Raw genomic sequence first — 19418 nt, forward strand, 5'->3', positions numbered from 1 at the left:
CAAAATCCTCTTAGCCAGAAACATAAATCAATAAAATATCCAAGCATTTTCCATTATTTGGACTTTACTTATTGAAGTTTGTGTTTAAAGTTATAACAAATATAGAGTTCCATACTATTTAGCTATACTTACAGCAAGTCAATAGGCATCATAGGGAAATTGTCATGCATCAAATGTGATCTCAAATCTTTCATGCTTTAAATCTTGACTGTCATAATTCTATTTGTTACGTATACTATATATTTTTCTGTTTAAGATGCAGTCATAATGGCCCGGGAAAATAGTTCAAGCCACAGTATGGAGAGTAGTATTTTCCAAAAATTTTGTAACAAACTGTAACTTTAGTACTAGTAGTAGAAAAAGGAACGTTGCTATTGCAAGCACATGTAATGTTTGTTTTTTTACATTTCTTTATTTATTCTGTTAAAAACTTGAAAAAAAGTATTTACAGGTATCTGATTTACTTCAGTTTGGAAATATGTATTAACATCTGAAAATTATACAGCTTAGTGAACCTTTGTATCGATTGAAAAGAATGAATATAACTTTCCTTTCTGAGACCAACTACATAAAATTATTTTGAAGTATTTTTTAAGGGGGAAAAAAAGCAATGGCCCGTTAGTGGTGTACCGTCAGTATATAGACAGACGCTCTGTAGTCTGGCATTATTCATTTCAGTCATTCTATCATACAGAGTAGCTCACGACAATGCTGGGTTAAAGAGACTTAATTTTATGTGTGTTATGTAGTGTGAGTGTTAGTGATCATGCCCCATCAGGATCAAGGCATACATTAGGTACGTGATACGAAACTTTTAGCGGTCTATCAAACCACTAAAATGTACTATCATATCCCCTGCATCATGTGTCATTGATTGGTGGCAGCTGTCACCATGGAAGTGAAGTGAATGCAGGGTCTAGGACAGTTCGGAACTTGCTGAATGCTGGGCGTACAGACCATAATGAGGGTTGAGAAATGTCATCTTAATGAGAAATGGTATCTTAAAGTAGGTTTAGTAATGGATCAACAGGCCAAAAATCTTAACTAAGTTTCCTGCGTTTCAATAGCCACCCATTGATTATACCTAATGCACGTTATGTGCTTTTTACAAATATTTCCAACTCATCTTACTAAAAAAATCACAAACATTATTTCTCATAATGAATCCAGTTCACATTTTCCAATTTACCAATTTGCCACACCATTCTTAATCAGGAATCACTGTAACCATTTCTAATTTTTTATTGATTCTGCTTGCCTCACTCCATAAAATAATTTTAGTATCTCACCTTCATATAAGTTCAGTAGCTATTTACCACTTTTCTTAAAATATATTTAATTTACTTTTACTTTTTTACTGTTTACTTTTTACTTTTCCTTTTCCTTTTACAGCACAGAACTGGTAGGCCTAATAATTTTTATCCAAGCTCCAAATACTTTGGTTAACATTATTTTTCATGATTTATTTAGAATCAAGTGTTGTACATGATTTTCAACAAATTAACATGTATTTATTCCATACGTCTACAACACCAAACACACTAGTGCAATGATGCCAACTCTACTTGAATGCTAAGCTAAATCAATTTTAGAGTATAGTTTTTAACTGTTGTAGATAAGAGTTGTCATTTTGCTGATATATTGCTCATTTACTTGCACTCAGGAACCTAGCCAGGGGGAGGTCCTGGGGTCCAGACCCCTCCCTTCCGAAATTTTAAAAGGAAAAAATAAATGCAAAAACAGAATTAGAAAATAACAGCAATTTAGCTATATAAGGTTACAAAGATACCATTTTGAAAATATTATTGTAATCCGTAGTGGGCGACATTAGTGTATTTCCTCCATATTTCAGCCCTCATCCATAGAAATGACAGGAATTGTGTTTCCAAATACAGTCTATATTTCATGCCAGTTTGCACATATGTGTAAGTATGTCTTTCATACAAACTTGACCTACTCCACTAGCACGAATATGGAATAAATTTTGGGGGTGTTTGTTGTTGAAACTAAAAATAAAAGTACTTGTTTCATAGTCCCACTAGATTTTTAAATGTTTGTGCTTGGCCCATGTACTAGTGCTTGCACTATTGTATTGGATCACATTAGCTGTATCTGCTTTTTATTTGCCACGACACTTGCTAATTGCACTGTCTTAAAACATCACAAAGAGAACTGCATTCCTACAAAATTTTAATTATGAAATTCTTTCTTGACCTTGCAGCATCAATAACAATTTTTCTTAAATCTTTTTTTTGGCAGTCTTCCAGGATGTCACGCTCAAGGGCAATCCATAATGATGACCAGGGGAGAGCCAAATTAACTTTTCTAATATAATTTTTTTGTAGTGCATTTAAAATTGATATATTTAACACATTTTATAAGGAATTAAGATAAAATTTAAGAATCATTCAGAGTTCGGTTTTAGGGGGGGGGGGGGGGGGGATTTTTGCATGCCGCTTGGCGCCTCCTCTGGATCTGCCAGTTGTCACATTATTTCCTTGCTTTTTTCCTACCTCCTAAAAAAATGGTGCGATGTACGGTATATTAAAATTATTACTAGAACTAACAAAATAAACCATTGCTAAACAAGACACTAATGTAAGATACTGTTAACAAGGCACATCCATAGACAGCTGTGGTGATAACTGTTTCCACTGAGATTTCAACCCAAATGTCAAGATGTCACTTACATACTGGACATTCGATAATCGTGGGTTCGAACCCTTTGCCCAACCCAACAACTATTAATTTTCAAACAGATTTCATAGCAATCCTTAACTTCAGATTTCTTATCACAGTCCAAACTCAATCACAGCCCTTGTCACCTCGGACTCGAGACTCTGGGGCGAGACGCAATGCGGCTTGCAGCACACCTGCACAGTAGTTATTTTGATGAGCGACTACTTGTTGAAGCACTTCCACCATGTAGACATCATCTCTGTGATGAATTATTCTAAGCTCTTACTCTAACAATGTTCAGCCACTTTGCAATAGATAACAATCCCAAACTGACAGTCGCTTGGTTTACTGTGAAGAAAGTGAATTCATCAATTCAAAACTGATCTACCTGAACTTTGAATTGCTCTTGTTTTTGTGTCTAAAACATCCTGTGACTAATTCACACCTACTACCCTCCAAGAGATAGATGGCATACTATGTTCTCTGCACTGATTATAAAATTGTAAGTTGTGAACCAAATATCAATTATAAAATATAATGGTTGGCAGCCTGCTTTAAACCCCGAACCTTGCCACCTGATGCTATTTTTTTTTTTTTTTTTTTTTTTTGCTAAAGATTGTCAAAGTGGACTTTTTGAACAGTGCCAACTGTCTACTGTGGTTCTGTTCTGGGGATATTGGGCTATCATAGTTCTACTCAGTTCTTCTTTTAAAATTTGACTATAATTAAACCTACTCATGGTAGGTCCTTTATTGTAATGCCATAAACTTTCAAGTTATTTTGTTGTACGGAAATTTTTCAGCCTGTCCAGTTATTTGATTTCCTGTCCCAGAACATGTGGAATCTTAGATGGTGGAACAGAATCATGCGACGCCACACCAGGCCGATTTCCGCGGAGAAAGCCGTCAACTGGAAGCAGAGACTCTCCCTGATATACGCGTTCATTTCTTTTAACGCGTTTGGCGTGGTGGTGTACATGATGGGCACGGGCCGCAGGGACCTGGCGGAGTACCAGGGCCTGAAGAGCGAGGAGGAGATGAAGCTGACGCCAGGTGAGTCACACGTGCACCGGCTTGCAAGGATCGCAGTGTCTTTTGTGCTTGAACATTCAACATTTTGGTACGTCGACGCTCTGTAGTCCAGCATTATTCGTTTCGGTTCTTTGTGTAATCCGGCAATGATTAACAGCAGTTCTCATTCAGATTTGTTCCCTTGGATCCCTGTTTCTTAGTGGTTTGACATATATCATGTTTGCACAATATAAAACTGTCTACATAGTGTGTACAGTCATAGGGCAACTTAATATAACTTGTTTTAACTATCATTATACTATATATTGTTTTTCTTTGATATTCCTGTTAAATTTATATTGATGTTCAATAAGCTGACTAAATGAATTGGTCTTCCCCCTCCCTTTCCACCCCCCTAGAAATTGTAATTATTTTTTCTAGCTGTAAAAGTACATGAAGACTTATTGTCTGCATGATATTTGTTTGTAGAGTAACAATTTGGACTACCACTGAAATTAGATTGACAAAATAATATCATCACTTAAGGAAAAGCAAACAATGATAGCTGTTTTGTACCTTAGATTGAGTATTTGGAATATTTATGTTCGCTAGCATTTAAATAAAAAATATCAAAAATATATTTTATAAAATTTCGTTAATAAATTTGTATGTTACCTACTTTTATAAGGAAACATACTATAACATGCTTGTATCAAAATATTATTTGAATTTAGCCAAAGTAAATTTATATTTTTGATGCTGTAATTCTGTATAATATGTTTTATGTATTATCCTATAAATTAGTAACCTATTATGCTTAGGAAAATTATTTTTTTGAAAGCATAATTATTACAGTTTTAAAATGTTCATGCTATTTTTGTTTTTCACTGTAAACTTCTTGCCCCCTCGCTGCACCAGAATTTCAAGGTAACTCTTTAGAAGTGAAAAAAAAAAAAATCAGTGTTACAGCAGCCAGACAATTTTCCATGTCTTGCTTGCCAGAAGCGTAGCTTTAAATATACTTAGAGGGCAAGAGAATGTACAAATGTTCTTGTATATAACAGTATGTATTCTTATTGTATTCAGTTATATTTTAAGTATACATTTTGCATACATATTAATATATATTTATTGATTGCGTAAGGGTTCTGTGATCATTCTTGACCCCTTACTGTCACGGTCCAAGGTTCTAACCCCACCAGAGTAAATTCTGGAAATAAGGGAATGGGGAAGGAGAAACGATTAGGTATAGGGAAGGTCAAGATCGTATTGGGCAGGATTCTGGATCTCTGGATTTTTGCACTTATCAGTTAAGTATAGCCTAAGTCAGGGGAGTCATAAGTTGTACTAAGATACTACTCCTATGCCTGTTAGGTTCTTTAAACACTCTGTTTATTGTCTTCAACACGGATCATCTGCATTTTACAGCCTCTAGCTTCGAACCAGAGACCCCTAGCGTACGCGATCCGTGTGCAGTATATCCTCACTAATCGTGTATGCAACCCACAGTACTCAATATATCTGACACTCTACCATTAAAGTAGTATGTCTTAAGCACGTCCCTGCAACTATCATTTCTCTGCTCTCGCTACTAACATAATTCTGCTCTCAACTGCTGCTCCTGCGCAAGTCCAAGTGACCTCTCGTCACCTACGCTCAAGGCCAGCGCACGCTGCCAGTCAAAGACGGGAACTGCTGAATGGCACAACACATGCCTCGCACGGCAGTTGCCGTAGGAGCAATGAGCTCAGAGCTGACGATGCAAACACTCACACACGCACAAACAGATTACCTTACAATACAATATTAAGGCCCCTTACAATGATATCAGCAACTGATACTGACCATTCTCCGGAACTACCAACCTGGGAACTACTTGTAATGCACTCGTGAACATTGTGTGTTGCAGGCCAGCTGTGGGCTAAGAACTTGAACATACAGAATGCCACGGTGTTCAGAATGTCGGGGCTCAGGAAGACGGCCGAGTTTGCCATCAGAGAAGGCGAAGTGGTCGACGCCAGCGCTGAAGAGCAGCCGGAGCAGTGAATCTGGATCGGCCAGCCACATCGTACTGGCGCGAGAGAAAAGATAGAACACTTGTGTGCTAGGATTTGTTTAGCTTAACCAAGCATAATTGAGGCTGTGTTAAATACTTCTTCCTTTATGGAAAATACTTAATTGTACATATAAAATTAAGGTAGATGTACCAGTAGTCGTCATGCTAAGAAGAGTTTTATAAAAAAAAAATTGTGTACATAACCTTGTAGGTGTATTACTGCCCCTACATGTTTGTTTTTAACCTCAAACTTTACTCTACAATGCCATCCAACACTCTTCGATAAACACAAATTATTTTTGTAGATTTATAATTTTGAAAAAAGTGTGATTTCGAGCCAGTAGTCGTCATGCAAATTTTCGTGTTTGCCAGTGTTCGTCACATGTTTGTGCCAGTAGTCGTCATGTGCGATTTCGGCTGCATTAGTTTTAATTCATGGATCCAGAATGATAGTATTGTACTATTTGGGCTTCAAATTTTATTTGGGACTATATTTTAAACATCAAAATGGCATTTCATAAAGATCGTTCAGTAATATAATGAATAATCCTCATTAAATTTTGAATTTACTTACAGCACTCACGGAACAAAGAGGGACAGCACATAGAGCTGTAGCAAACCGAATGTATTCGTTACTGAGTAACGGGTGTGCCGTCTAGTAACGAGTAACGAAACGTTACACACGGCTGCATTTTGTTACTCGCATTTCTCGTATATTTTACGCATGCGCGCGCATATTCAATGAATTTACGATACAAAGAACGATGTTTGTTTATTAATAAAGTATAATTTGGAAATTCCTCGTCTAAGTTTTTTTACTGTTTATTAAAGGTATTATGTGTGTAGACAAAGTTTGAGATTGGAACAGAAACAACGTAACAAAGTATTTTTTTACAAATTAGAAATATGTATGTTTTTGTTTTTCACTATCGCGTATTTTCACGTTTTTTTTTGTTCTTATCTTAAAAGAGATATAATAAAGCCGCTCTAATGAGATTTAATTGTTTCTTGGTTAACAAAAACTGTTTAATTATCAAATATTGTTAATTGTTTATATTCTATTTATTATTATTTACGCGACGTCATACTGTACGCGTACGCAATACGACTCAATTCGTTGCTGCAACATAACATAGCATGTTATGCGGTATCACAAGTAAAATATAAAAATGAATCAGGGCCCGCCCATCTTCCTACCCAAGGGCGATTTGCCTTTGTGTTTATCGGACAATGTGTTCCTTGGCACACTATTTTTTTCCGCTGCTCATTTTATACTCATACCATTCGCTACATCTTTAAGAGCAGCTTCCATGGCTGACTCTTCATACAACAGTATTTTCCGTTTTGGCATTTTGCCCTGTAATTAAAGAACGAGACACATTACAATGTTTAGTTTACTTATTAATGTCAAAATATATATCGAATGACCCCTAAATTAATGTAAACAACAATGCCTACACAATTTTTGCAATCAATAAAGTAAAGTAATTTCCGACCCAGAAGTCGTCATACACATGCATCGGAAGTCGTCATAGGTGACGACTACTGGATCTGATCATAATAACGTACTTTGTCTATTAACAACAAAGAACCAATATTATTTAAGAACTTTAGGGTGTAACTTAGCACAACTTTAAATAAAATATTAAATGTACCAGTGCTCGTCAGGTATGACGAACACTAGCAATACAAGGTTTTTATTGATCCAGTTTTCGTCACCCTAACTAAATCATACAAAGAAAACGAATTTTTTTAAATAAACACTTTCACCTCTTCAAGAACATTTAACTAACACATTCAGCACAAAACATCACGAATAAACATGAAAAATTACAGAATTAGAAGTAAAAATGTGCACTAACGTCCTTAGTGTTTTAGTATAGGAATTCCCCTATTTATCTTCACTGCTCTACGAACTTTTGATGCACGGACTTTTTTTGATTGAAAATAGTGTTTGTTCCGAAAACTATTGTGGTAATTTCAGCTAGAACGTCGACCAAATTTTTGTCAATATTTAAGTTGGCGATATATTGAGCTACTTCTCTATTATTTACATTTGAAGTTGCTAGTGACGACCATTGGAGCAGTGACGAGTACCGGTGCACTTACCTTAATTGATGAAATGTTTTTGTAACTATAAATATTATGATGTTTGGTTGAAACTTTAATAAACTTGAAGTGAAAGCATTTTTTTTACTCTGCTTAAATATGACAAGAAGAACCAATTACAGTGAAAGGTTTTTAATCAGGAACGTTTGTGACCACGGCCATACCGGATTGGTGTCTTTTCCAGACTACCGAACGTCCAACTATGTAGTTTTAATGAGAATACCAGATGTAACCTGAATGTAACAGGTAACAATGCACCGAAATAAAAACCGACAGTAATGATAAACTTTGATCAAATTACAAATGCCGGCAGCTCCGTGATGTGACCTGATGGCCTAGGTGAATAGCTGGAATCCACCTGAAAAAATACTAACCTAGTTGCTCAATTGGTGCCAGATTAGAGAATGTGCAGAACCATAAAAAGTTGGATTAAAGTTTGTTTTTTTTCTGTTAGAAGTATTTTTCGTTTACCTAACTTACCTGTTGCTCTGCAAAACATTATATAAGTATAAATTTCGTAAGGGATGAACTTTCATGATTGAGACAAAGGGTGGTTGGTGAAGTAGAGTATTCAACAACACTGATAAAAGTATGTAAATGGTTTTCAGTTTTTAAAAAAAATACCTTTGATATTTTCTTGATAATATTTTATTTTATTTGTAAAAATACAATGGGAAGCTGCTGTACCTATTATTTGTTTTCTTTAATGAATTAATAAAACATTTATGAAGAAATTTGGTTTAATACTTAATACCTAAGCCATTTGGCAATTAATGAATGTTGTATACGTGCAGATAATTGTATCATAATTGCTTAGAAACCAGATATTAATCCCATCATTATCAAGAAAAAACATTATTGTAGCTCAAATAAAATAGTTAATTGAGCTGTTTATTTTGAACTTAAAATAATCCATTTTTGTCAAATTTTTTAAGCTAATATCTGGTTAACTGTGTACCTATGTGTGAGAATTTGTTCTGGGAGCTATCTCATGGAAATAATTTAAGTAATAAACTTAATTTGTTTTAATCTTCTCAGTTTATTTATCAACACTAAAATTTATATTTTTTTTTATTTGCATCTTAATGGTCATTTATGGGAACTGTAGTGATTTTAATACATGTCTTTCCAATTGTGAACGTATGTGGCACATCTGGAGATAGTTCTTCACGTATAGTTAAAATGTATTTATTCTTCAAACATCTTTACTGTTGACTGATATAAGCATATTTTCTAATACTTAGTCTAGCTGTGTGGAATTTCTAGCTTAAGAGCTAGTCAGCTTTGGGATACAGTTATCTTTAGATTAAACTATGTGTGGGCTATTACACATAAACATAATTTATTATTTAACAATTAAATATGTAATGTTAAAATCATCGAAATTGTAAAAATATTAATTATTACTAGGGTTTAAAAATGTAAAAAAATGAAATCCTGGAAAGTATTGATTTGATTAGTATTTTAGAAAGGCTGTATAAATAAGAAATACTAACAGCAGTATTGTTGTGTGAGTATGATGCTAGAAGAAGTAAGGTAATGAAGCACAGATAGTGCATACATTCTCTTTGTGCTGCTCTTAGCTGGTAGGCAGCATTTCCATAAGCAAGGAGCATTAAAATAAGTCCTGCTGGCTTGAGGGATCTTAGCATCTTTCTCTTTGAACATTAATCTCTTCTTTCTTCAGCTGCAGGCATTCCTACCCACTTCCTATTCTCAAGTTTTTCTCCACTGCATTCTCTTCCATTTAACAGAGGGATGAAGAAAGCAAAGTCAATCTCGGCTCCCTTGCACTGATCAAACCACACGATGTAGACGAGGCAAGGGGAAGCTTATATTTTGACAAGAGTCTAGCGGCAGCAATGCTACCTTCCTGCAACTGGCTGCAAATGCCGATCCTTTCCGAAGTTGGCCTATCAGGAGCGCCTACCCCCTGGATGTTTTTTATTTTTACGCGCACGTTTTTTCTCTCCAGTATAAAAAAAAAAACACAGACTGTTTAGTGTGCGTGCTTAATGAGTGTTAAGCTATGAGTAACTGTAATCAATTTGTATGTGAAGAATGTGGACAAGGGTATGAATATAAGAAAAATCTTCGCCAACACGTGCGGACGAAACATCCCGGGAAAGTTGACGACGTATCTTTTTCAGAGAACAAGAAAAAAAATTGTGAATTTAAGTGCAACAATTGCGATAAAAAAATTTAGTCATTTCCGAAATCTAAGCTTCCATGAACGGAAATATCACACAAATCTTCAGCCACACGAACTGACGAAAAAACCCGGTAAAATTGATGACGTAGTTTCTAACCGGAAAAAAAATTTGGAATTCAAGAGCAAAAGTTGCGATAGGCAATATAATCTTTTTCGAAATTTAAGATACCATGAACGGAAATTTCACAGTGCGGAAACCACAAACTGTTTCAAGTGCTCATTGTGTGAGTTAAAACCTAATACGAAAACGTCATTTCTGGATCATCTGGAGTCGGAACACAGTGCTGGTGTCAAGTCCCAAGATCTCGAGTTTTCCTCTTTCGAAGATTTTGTGAAATGGAAGCAAAATGTTGAAAAAGAAACATTTTCCAGGTATGTGAAAGAACGTGGTTCAATACGTTGTGCTGACAATTCTACTAGGCATTATTTTGTATGTCATCGGTCGGGCTATTACATGTGTAAAAGTACAGGTCAGAGGCACCTTAAAACTCAGGGCAGTAATAAAATCAATGGGACATGTCCTGCAAGCATACGAGTAATAGAATCTGAAGGTGGAATGTGTAAAATTAGTTACATTTCAACACATGTAGGTCATCAAAATGATATAGGCCATCTCAATCTCTCCGATTCGGAAAGATGTGATTTAGCAACAGACCTTGCCAATAAGATTCCATTCCATGCCATTCTAGACAAGATACGCGATTCAGTATCTGATTCAAAACTAGAAAGAATTCACCTTCTAACCAGAAAAGACCTATATAATATCGAGCAGTGTTATAACCTATGTGCAGATTCTGTGAGACACAGAGAAGATGGGACTAGCGTGGAGGCGTGGGTTAACGAGGTAAGGGCAAGTGATAAGCCGTGTGTTTTGTTTTACAAGCCTCAAAATACAGTCACTGAACTGCATCCCGAGTTAAAAAATGATGATTTTGTCTTAATTATTATGAACAATGCTCAGTGTGACTTATTGAAAAAATATGGCAGTGACTGCATTTGTATCGATGGTACCCATGGTCTTAACAATTACGGGTTCGAACTGATTACATTACTCGTTTTAGATGACATGAGGCAGGGTTTTCCTTGCGCATTTCTGATATCGAATAGAACTGATCAACATGTACTATCAATTTTTTTTTGAGTACATAAAAAAAGAAGCTGGAATAATATGCCCCAAAGTTTTTATGTCTGACATGGCTGACTCATTCTTCAATGCATGGGTTTTAACAATAGAGCCACCAACTGTGAGACTTTACTGCTCTTGGCACGTGGACAGAGCCTGGCGGAAAAATCTGTCAAAAGTTAACGGTAGAGAGAAACAGGCCGAAGTCTACAAACTCTTGCGAACATTGTTGCAAGAAAGGGACTCTGCTGCATTTGAAATGATGCTCCCTGCTGTAATAAACCGACTGAATAGAGATTCAGACACAGCTGATTTTGGGGCATATTTCAGTGAGAACTACGTAAAAAATATTCAGTCATGGGCATATTGTTTCAGGCTGAATAGTGGCATCAATACAAACATGCATATAGAACGTATGCATAGAACTTTAAAATACATATATTTGCAAGGAAAGTCTGAACGACGTTTGGATAAAGCAATTTTTGCTATTATGAACTTTCTTAGGGATAAGCTATTTGACAGGCTAATTGTTCTAACTAAAGGCAAAGTGACCAGTAAACTTGTAAATATAAGAAGTAGGCATAGAACGAGTATACTTCTTAACACGGACTTGATTATCGAAGAGGACAATGGCTGGAAAGTTTCATCCACATCTGAGGTAAAAGAATTGTATCACGTAAAAGAAAACAGATTGGACTGCCCTTGCAAACTATTATGTACCGAATGTGCCACATGCATCCATAAATATACTTGCACGTGTGTGGATTCCACTATCAAATGGAACATGTGCAAGCATATCCACCTGATTTGTCAAAAGAAAAAAAAACATGAAACAACTTCATCCAAAAATGTTCAAGCCAGTGCTTCCACTAGCGATGACAATTTATGTTTTCATTTAGAAAATGAACTAGAATTTACTGAAAAGGAAGATATAGTTGCTGAACTCAACAAAACAAAATGTAGTACTTTCTTTAATATAAGTTGTGAACAAGTCAAACTATCCATTTGTTTAGGATAACCATCAGTAAGCTTCATTTTGGTGCACATAGTTGAATAATATTTTGTTAATGATTGAAGCCACGTGTTTAGTGGTATGTTAGTATTTGTCATATTATTTATACACTCTGTTAAGCATTTACAGTGAATTAATCATATTCAGTATTATACTTATTGTTTGAAGGACGAAATATCTCAAATTATAACTATTCATTTGTTTAGGATAACCATCAGTAAGCTTCATTTTGGTGCACATAGTTGAATAATATTTTGTTAATGATTGAAGCCACGTGTTTAGTGGGTGGCATTTACATGTATAACTAATATTATATACCTATATAATAATTCAAATTTTTATTTTTATATTTCATTAATTTTACAATTATTTTTGATTTATTTTGTGCTTATAAGTGACAAAATAGGGTTAAAGTTTTTGTAAATAATTTGTTTTTTGTTAGGGTGTAAAGTCTGTGTTAATTGGTGCAATTATGTAATTAACATTACATAAGTAATTGTGTAAGTCATTCTCAGTATAGTTTAAAGTTTCAACTTTCTTTTAAAGTAATGTTTTAAATATTATTCTATTTATGAAAATAAAACTTTAGAAAACAATATGCTTTAAAACGTTTTTTCACCACACTGGTCGGTGTTTGACGAAGCTTAGTAAACTAAATAGAAAATACTTAAGTATAGCGTCAGATCCTGCATTAACATTGCGCTCGCTGAACGTCCGAGCACGCCGTCGGCGGCCCCGGAACAAGCGTCGGCATTTGCAGCCGGCCCCGGAACAAGCGTCGGCATTTGCAGCCGGCCCCGGAACGAGCGTGAGCGTTGCGGTATTTGCAGCCAGTTGCAGGCAGGTAGTATTGCTGCCGCTAGACTCTTGTATATTTTGCACTTTGTTTCGCCAATTTTTTAACGTGTGGATGATCTGGGGCCCTATTCTTGACGCTGTCGGAAGAACTCCTCTAGCGGAATACTCCGCTAGTTTTATTTCGATAGACAGATAAATATCTACTCTTGAAACTGCTAGGTGTAGCTGCTATCAGAATCAACATTGTCGGGTTACCGAAAAGTTTCTTTGGAAGTGTGGCAACGTTGCTTTTAGTGTTATTGGTAGAAGGCCAATCTCACTTAGGAAAGCAGCCTTCTCATGAAAGAGTTATTTTTTCATTCTATTCCTAGCCTTTTTTTTTTGTACTGTTTACAACACAATTTTTCTGGTTATTATTTATGTCTCTTTGATGGCTGTAGAAGTAATCTTTATAAATATATATGTAATAATTAAAAATGACTTGTCAAGTTACGACCAATAAATGGAAAATTCTAAGACTATGAAAAATAAATTGTTTTAAGCAGGGAAAAATATCATTGTGTAATTCATGTCAACTTAATTTCTTGTGGGAAAAGTACTACAACACAAATATTTATGAAAATGTTTATAGATTTCTGTGTTTTTTTAGTAATTAAAAAAATTTTATCATTTAAAAAGACACCTATTTTTTCGACAGCGTCAAGAAAAGGCCTCCGTCGTTTATGAATTACAATTATTACAATTCCAAAAAACTTATTTTATGGCTAAATGTACCACCGAAGGCCAACCGAAGTGAAGTAAAGTAAATATTTGTGTTTATGTTTTTGCGAGCCAAGCAAATCAGCAAATGGCGAAGGGCGGTATTATATTTCATCCCATAATTAGCTCTATTCAGAAAATAGCCCTTTATGAAACAAAGGCAGTAAGTTTAGTTAGCTCTTAATTAATGAATACTTTTAAGAAAATTAAATGGAGTATTTATAGCCTTTCTGCACTTTTTAGTGTAAATATTACCATATGACATTTACGAAACTGTCAAACTCAATTTTGGCTTAATGTTACGGCATTGTGACAACCGTAGTATGTACTTAGTATGGTATCAAAAGGACTCCACGAATAAATAAATAAATTTTAACTGTGACCAGGAGTATTAATAGCTGTGTATATATTTAGCTAAATTATTTTTTAAACTATGATAGTGTGGTGAATATTTTGTGTATAAATGTGGTCCCTGGAACGTCAACAGTTAAGAAGGAATCTCGGTTTGTAAAACGTTTCTGGCCGTTGTTTTATTGCATTTGTTCTTGGCAGAAATTGAGAATCAAAATCATCCACTTTCTATTCATTTGACTATATTCTGAAATATTAGTACAACCACTAAACCACAAGATCGTACCAAATACTCTAGCTCTCAAACGTAAGCTCTGATTTAGTGCCCAGTTTTTAATTGTGTAATGCGTAACTATAGAACTTAATCTAACTTCTGACTCAAACATTTTATGATGTACAATTAAAGCTGCACTTCTTGCTACAAAATCAGTAACTCAATATTTTTTTAATCTTCACTTCTCCCATTGGAATTCTGTAAGATTCATTACACTTCGCTCAAAGACTTAACTACTGCCAGCCAAACCCTTTATCGAGGAGGTTTAGCAGGCACACAGATTAAAAGTGTATACTTATTATTAGATATAAATTTTTAGAATAATAAAATTTGTAGGTATTCCTACATTGACTTAAGTTTGTAATTTGTTACTAATAATATTAGTTTAATGTTCAAACAAACTAAATATAAAACTCATAACAAAATGTTTGCTTTTAAAAAGATATATCATGTACATTCGGCCCTAGTAACCTTCACTCTTATGTGTGATGCTATAATAGCACAGTTAGTTTCATGATATGGAACAAGTCCGTTGTGTTAATGGAAAAACAGTGCGTTGCTTCATAGCTGCAGTTGATCTTACGCATCTGGGTTTATTTGACATGAAGTCTTCTATAGAATTTGAGGTCTATGATTCAAAGTCACTTAAGTCCCCAAAAATTTTTGAATTGGGGAAGAGGTTTCAAAAGTGACTAAAAACAATAATTTTTCATTTATATTGTTTAAGCAAATAAAATTCATTTGTTAAAAACTTGTGGATCACCTTAAAAAAAAAAAAAAATAAAGCTTAAACATTAATGTGACTTTTAACAAGAGTGCATATTGTACTACAATACCCTTTTTAAAATGGGCTCAAGGAAAAAGGAAGCAAATATAAAACCAATAGTGGGTATTAGGTATGTTTGCATCAGTTTATGTGTAATCATCTTAAGGTAAAAAAAAAAATAGAAATATTTGTTTTTCTGACTATTTTTCTCTCTCGCAAAAGATTCCCTGAGAGTGTGGTTCAGTTTTGGAAAGCTGTTGTAACTGCAGTGTGTGGTTGCAGCGCTTCTACCTGGTGGGTAGCAACAACAAACAGACGAGGTTTCGGGTGCTGAAGATAGACCGAACGGAGCCCCGGGAGCTGGTGGTGGTGGACGATGGCGCGGAGTACAGCCAGGAGCAGATACGCGACCTGGTCACCATGATAGACGTTGGCAACAGGACCCGGGTGGGACAGAGGCTGTCGAGCAACGGGGTGGCACGCATCGTGTCTGCGTTCGGCATCGTGGGTGAGTGCGCTGCCGGGTTTTAAACGTGGGGAGCAAGGCATGGCAGTAACATTGCGATGGTTTATGTTGTAAATAATACACTCTTTATACTTGTTGATCGTAGATGTTATAATTTTTGTCAGTCGTGCGAAAGAGCTGTTACGCTAGAGTCACAGGGATTGTGTGGTCAGACCATTGGTTTCCCACCAAGACGCAGGGCTGTCGAGATAAACTGAAGGCCCGGGGGCAAATCGTTTCATCAGACCTCTCCCCCATCACTTAAAGCAGGGTTGGAAAAAAAAAAGTTTTTTTAAAAACCAAAACATATGATATAAATTCTATTAACAGTCTGGAAACTTAACGGGCCTCCCCCCTCGACGATCCTGCCGGGTGATTTTGGCTTGGTTCCTGGCGGGGTTGCCCAGGTTTTGTCAGAAATGGGGAACATGACCAGGTTTTTCGGAGGTCTCGTGTTTTCCTTGCCCAGTAATTCCGTGTTAATGTTTATTTTTATTTATTTGCAGCGCAGTTCCAGTTTTGGTGTTCAAAAAATTTCTTTAATTATTACTATTTGCTTTAAGATGAAATAATAACAGGTCTTTTTGTTTCTTTTTTTGTTTAATATTTTTAAATAAAATACAAAAAAATATATAAAAGTGTTGTTCAGCTCCAACTTCAGAGATGTATACCATGTAGGATTGCAGAACCCTGCCCTCCTAATTAAATAATTTTCTTTTAAACTTCTTTTTTGTATAGGTAAATATAAATGAGTCAATGTTTTTAGAGTGGTGTGTATGTTATAAGACAGTATAATCAGACGTTATGGCTATTAATATATATTATTTTTACTTGCTATGTGTTTTAAGAAGGTATTTGGTATTTTAACAGACGTTTTTAATCATTACTATTTTTTATGAAATTATTCACAAATGAGCCGTTGTACTAGATTTTTACCTGTTTAGGCCTACTTTTTCGGGTTATTTCTAAATGATTTTAATGTTGTAAAGTAATTTGTATTATGATTGCTGTTCTTAAATTTTATTAACGTATTGTAATATAATTATAAATCACAGGACTGTGTCTGGGCTTGTGTGATGGTTAGAAAGAGAGGCATGAGAGGCCTGTAAGTGGGAGTGAGAAAGGAACAGTGCTTCCTCGCCAACCGAGATAAAGACGGTAATTCCCCCCCTGCATGGGAACTGTGTGATAACTGCTGTCTCACGGTGTGGGAGAGAGAACGGGAATGGAAGTCCCCGATTTCGATGTGAAATTGAAAAGAGACTGATCAGGGGAAGCCCAGAGTTCTGTATGTACAAGGTTTTTTCTATTTGTTGTAACTTGTTCTGTGATTGGCTTGTATCAGTAAGCGTGAATGAAGAGTGCGTGTGATTGGTCTGTGAGGTCATGTGACGTCTACTCCCTGCGTGGAGGAGACGTGTCATGAGTTCAGTAGTAGTCGTCTGTCGATCGCTGCCAGGCGAGGCCGCGTTTCGGCGGCTCGCTGTTTTTCGCTAGGTTTTGGCCGTGTTCTAGGCCGCACATATTTCGGATAGTTTCCTTATTGAAGGACTTAATCGACGTTATTATTTAATTATTTAAATCTCATCAAGTGAACTGCGGGCAATTTTCGACGGGTAGATGTATGTGTGAAACGAGTGAATGAAACATTGGATTCGTTTTGTGCATTATAATTTCAAAGAATAAAACAACTAAAATCGACGCTTAAAAATCTTTTTATTTTTGTAAGTAACGAACCGTTACAACCAGTCTTGGAGAGCATTTTAGACCATAAGTTGTATCGAGGTTTTCAACATATTTTGTCATGATGAACCTACAGCTGAATTTTATTGGTCAAATTTAAAATCATTCTGTATACTAGCCTATATACGTATAAGTATAGGCAAAGACACTCCCTATATCAGGTACCGTATTTTCGGTCTAACCGAGATTTTATTTACTATGGAAGCCATCTGTAAAACCTCAAAGTTTGCAAATAAGTGATTAGGATCTAACATTTAAAAAAGGTTTTTCATTTTTTAATCTCCTTAAATTTCTTAAGTTAATAAAGCATTGTATTTCACACATAAAACATCTGGGCATATCTAGTTGATGGCTTCTGTCAAAAGTCCCATTTGGTAATGACTGCTCACAATACAATGCCCTGTCTGCAAGCATGGTATGATGACACCTAGGATGGAGTAATTTCTGTGTAGTTAAATACAAAGTCAAATATAAAGTTTAGATAAATATTTTTCGTAATGTTACGAGTGAGAAAATAGGTTTAAAGAGGATAGTTTAAAAACAAATTTAATTAAATATTTACAATATTACGTTATAACAAATAAATTCTTTATCTACAATTTATCTCTTTATCATAAGGTCCACTATTTACTCTCCCCATTGCAGCTTGTATCTACAGTGGTTCTCTCTACTGCTCAACTCTGTCTCACCGCACTGCCTCGCACCACTCACTCATCGGCCGCACACTTACCACTGTCCCGGGTGCTTTGGTCCCTGATGCACCAGTCTCGCACATGGAGCCCGTTGCTTGTCATCCACCTGCGCTCACCAGAGGGTCACTCGCCCTCTTCGCTTCTCTGCTCGAAAGCTGGCATCACCGTTTTCATACCCCCTCATCCCCCCCTCGCCCCTTCCTTCTGGAATGTACTCACACCCCTTCGAAGTGTCGCATCATCAGGATTGACTTGACATCCGAAGCTCCCAGATCAGTGGCGTCCTAGTTACGCTACTTCACGCAGGCGGAGCTCCGGGAACGTGCCGAACCCTCCAAAGCCGCAGCGAGTTCTCCGGTCTTAACGAGAAAGCTTTGAGTAAATGTCATGAACTTAAATGCTGTTATTGAAAATATAAATATAAAAAAAAAAATCTAGTATTTTTTCCAAAAATACTAATTTGTGCTCTAGATGGTAAGAAATGTTGTAAATCGTACATGTAAGCAAAGGAAATTTTTTTTTCTGTTGTCTTGTACTGTTCTTACAAAGTGAGGTGGGGTAGTGGTGATGCACTGGACTAACTTTTCAAAGAACTCAGGTTTGAGTCCGGGTCTGCTGTCAAAAGACGTTAAGCCCGCGAGAAAAAAAAATTGTAATATTCTTAATTTTTTTCTAAGGTGGCTGATTGATAGTGGTCACTGTGGCAATCAACCAGTTGCGTAGCTCAAAGGCAATCTTTTAAACTTGCTTACCTTGGTAGTAAAGTCTAGGATAATGCTCGTGCTTATTTTTATAAGAAATATTGACCTCCATTGTCGTTAATGAAAAAGACGTTCTAGCTCTTTGAGATTGGTAATGTAACAGTTTCATAATTTATAATTTCATTGAAGAATTTAAATTGGCTATTGGTTTATACAATTCCATTGTTTAATTACATTTTTTTTCAATTTTTTTCTTTGGTCAAGAATTAAAATTGTTTGAAGACATATCTGAGTGATATCTACTGTATAATAGTGATGGTGTGTGAGCCTAAACAATTGCTTATTACATGTTAGGTAGTATGTGGCAGTATGAATATGACTTTGTCTACTTATATTTTATGTGTTGATGAAAACGTGTTTGGTTGGTATGTTTTACCTACAAATCTATGACTTCCCTTTAAACAAAGGACGCACTCTAAACCCCGTGACGGAGGAAGTCACGGACGAGGTAGAACCAGATACGGAGACGGAGCAGTCCAAACCATCTTTGTGGCATTCAGTTTGGAAACGAGACAGATTCCCGCTTGTCGTGTCGGCGTATGGCTTGCTGGGTAAGGAACCCGGGTAG

At 35.9% G+C, this 19418-nt stretch overlaps 2 protein-coding genes across 13 annotated transcripts in view; both read left to right on the forward strand.

Annotated features, from left to right (window-relative positions):
• The first annotated feature begins 316 nt into the window (after positions 1-316).
• LOC134534070 (uncharacterized) lies at positions 317-8588 on the forward strand. Of its 7 annotated transcripts, none has more exons than XM_063372075.1 (3): positions 317-386; positions 3512-3731; positions 5599-8588. In XM_063372075.1, the coding sequence occupies exons 2-3, from the start codon at positions 3515-3517 to the stop codon at positions 5733-5735; spliced, it is 354 nt and encodes a 117-aa protein (XP_063228145.1). In that variant the 5' UTR covers positions 317-386; positions 3512-3514; the 3' UTR covers positions 5736-8588. The 7 variants fall into 7 exon arrangements, with proteins under 7 accessions (XP_063228145.1, XP_063228146.1, XP_063228147.1 ...); XM_063372076.1 differs by having other exon boundaries at positions 357-451; XM_063372077.1 differs by having other exon boundaries at positions 358-451; positions 3482-3731.
• A 5230-nt stretch (positions 8589-13818) lies between these two features.
• Positions 13819-19418, forward strand: part of LOC134534069 (polyphosphoinositide phosphatase) — a 33554-nt gene continuing 27954 nt past the window's right edge. For 2 of the 6 annotated variants that reach the window (XM_063372067.1, XM_063372072.1), the window contains exons 1-2: positions 13824-13921; positions 15432-15657. In XM_063372067.1, the coding sequence (XP_063228137.1) occupies positions 13847-13921; positions 15432-15657 (301 nt within the window). In that variant the 5' untranslated portion in view covers positions 13824-13846. Of the gene's footprint in view, positions 13922-15431; positions 15658-19257; positions 19402-19418 lie in introns of all 6 variants that reach the window. The other 4 variants (XM_063372066.1, XM_063372069.1, XM_063372070.1 and 1 more) reach the window with 4 other exon arrangements.

Source organism: Bacillus rossius, chromosome 7 (genome assembly GCF_032445375.1).
Source record: "Bacillus rossius redtenbacheri isolate Brsri chromosome 7, Brsri_v3, whole genome shotgun sequence".
In the NCBI taxonomy this organism is placed as follows: Eukaryota; Metazoa; Arthropoda; class Insecta; order Phasmatodea; family Bacillidae; genus Bacillus; species Bacillus rossius.

Bases quoted from the DNA above. Each gene is read 5' to 3' on its own strand.
- LOC134534070 (XM_063372073.1), top strand. From the start codon at position 390: ATGTTTGTTTTTTTACATTTCTTTATTTATTCTGTTAAAAACTTGAAA. The intron at 452-3,528 runs GTATCTGATTTA...GTGGAATCTTAG, and splicing joins TTGAAAAAAAGTATTTACAG to ATGGTGGAACAGAATCATGC. The intron at 3,732-5,598 runs GTGAGTCACACG...TGTGTGTTGCAG, and splicing joins GGAGATGAAGCTGACGCCAG to GCCAGCTGTGGGCTAAGAAC.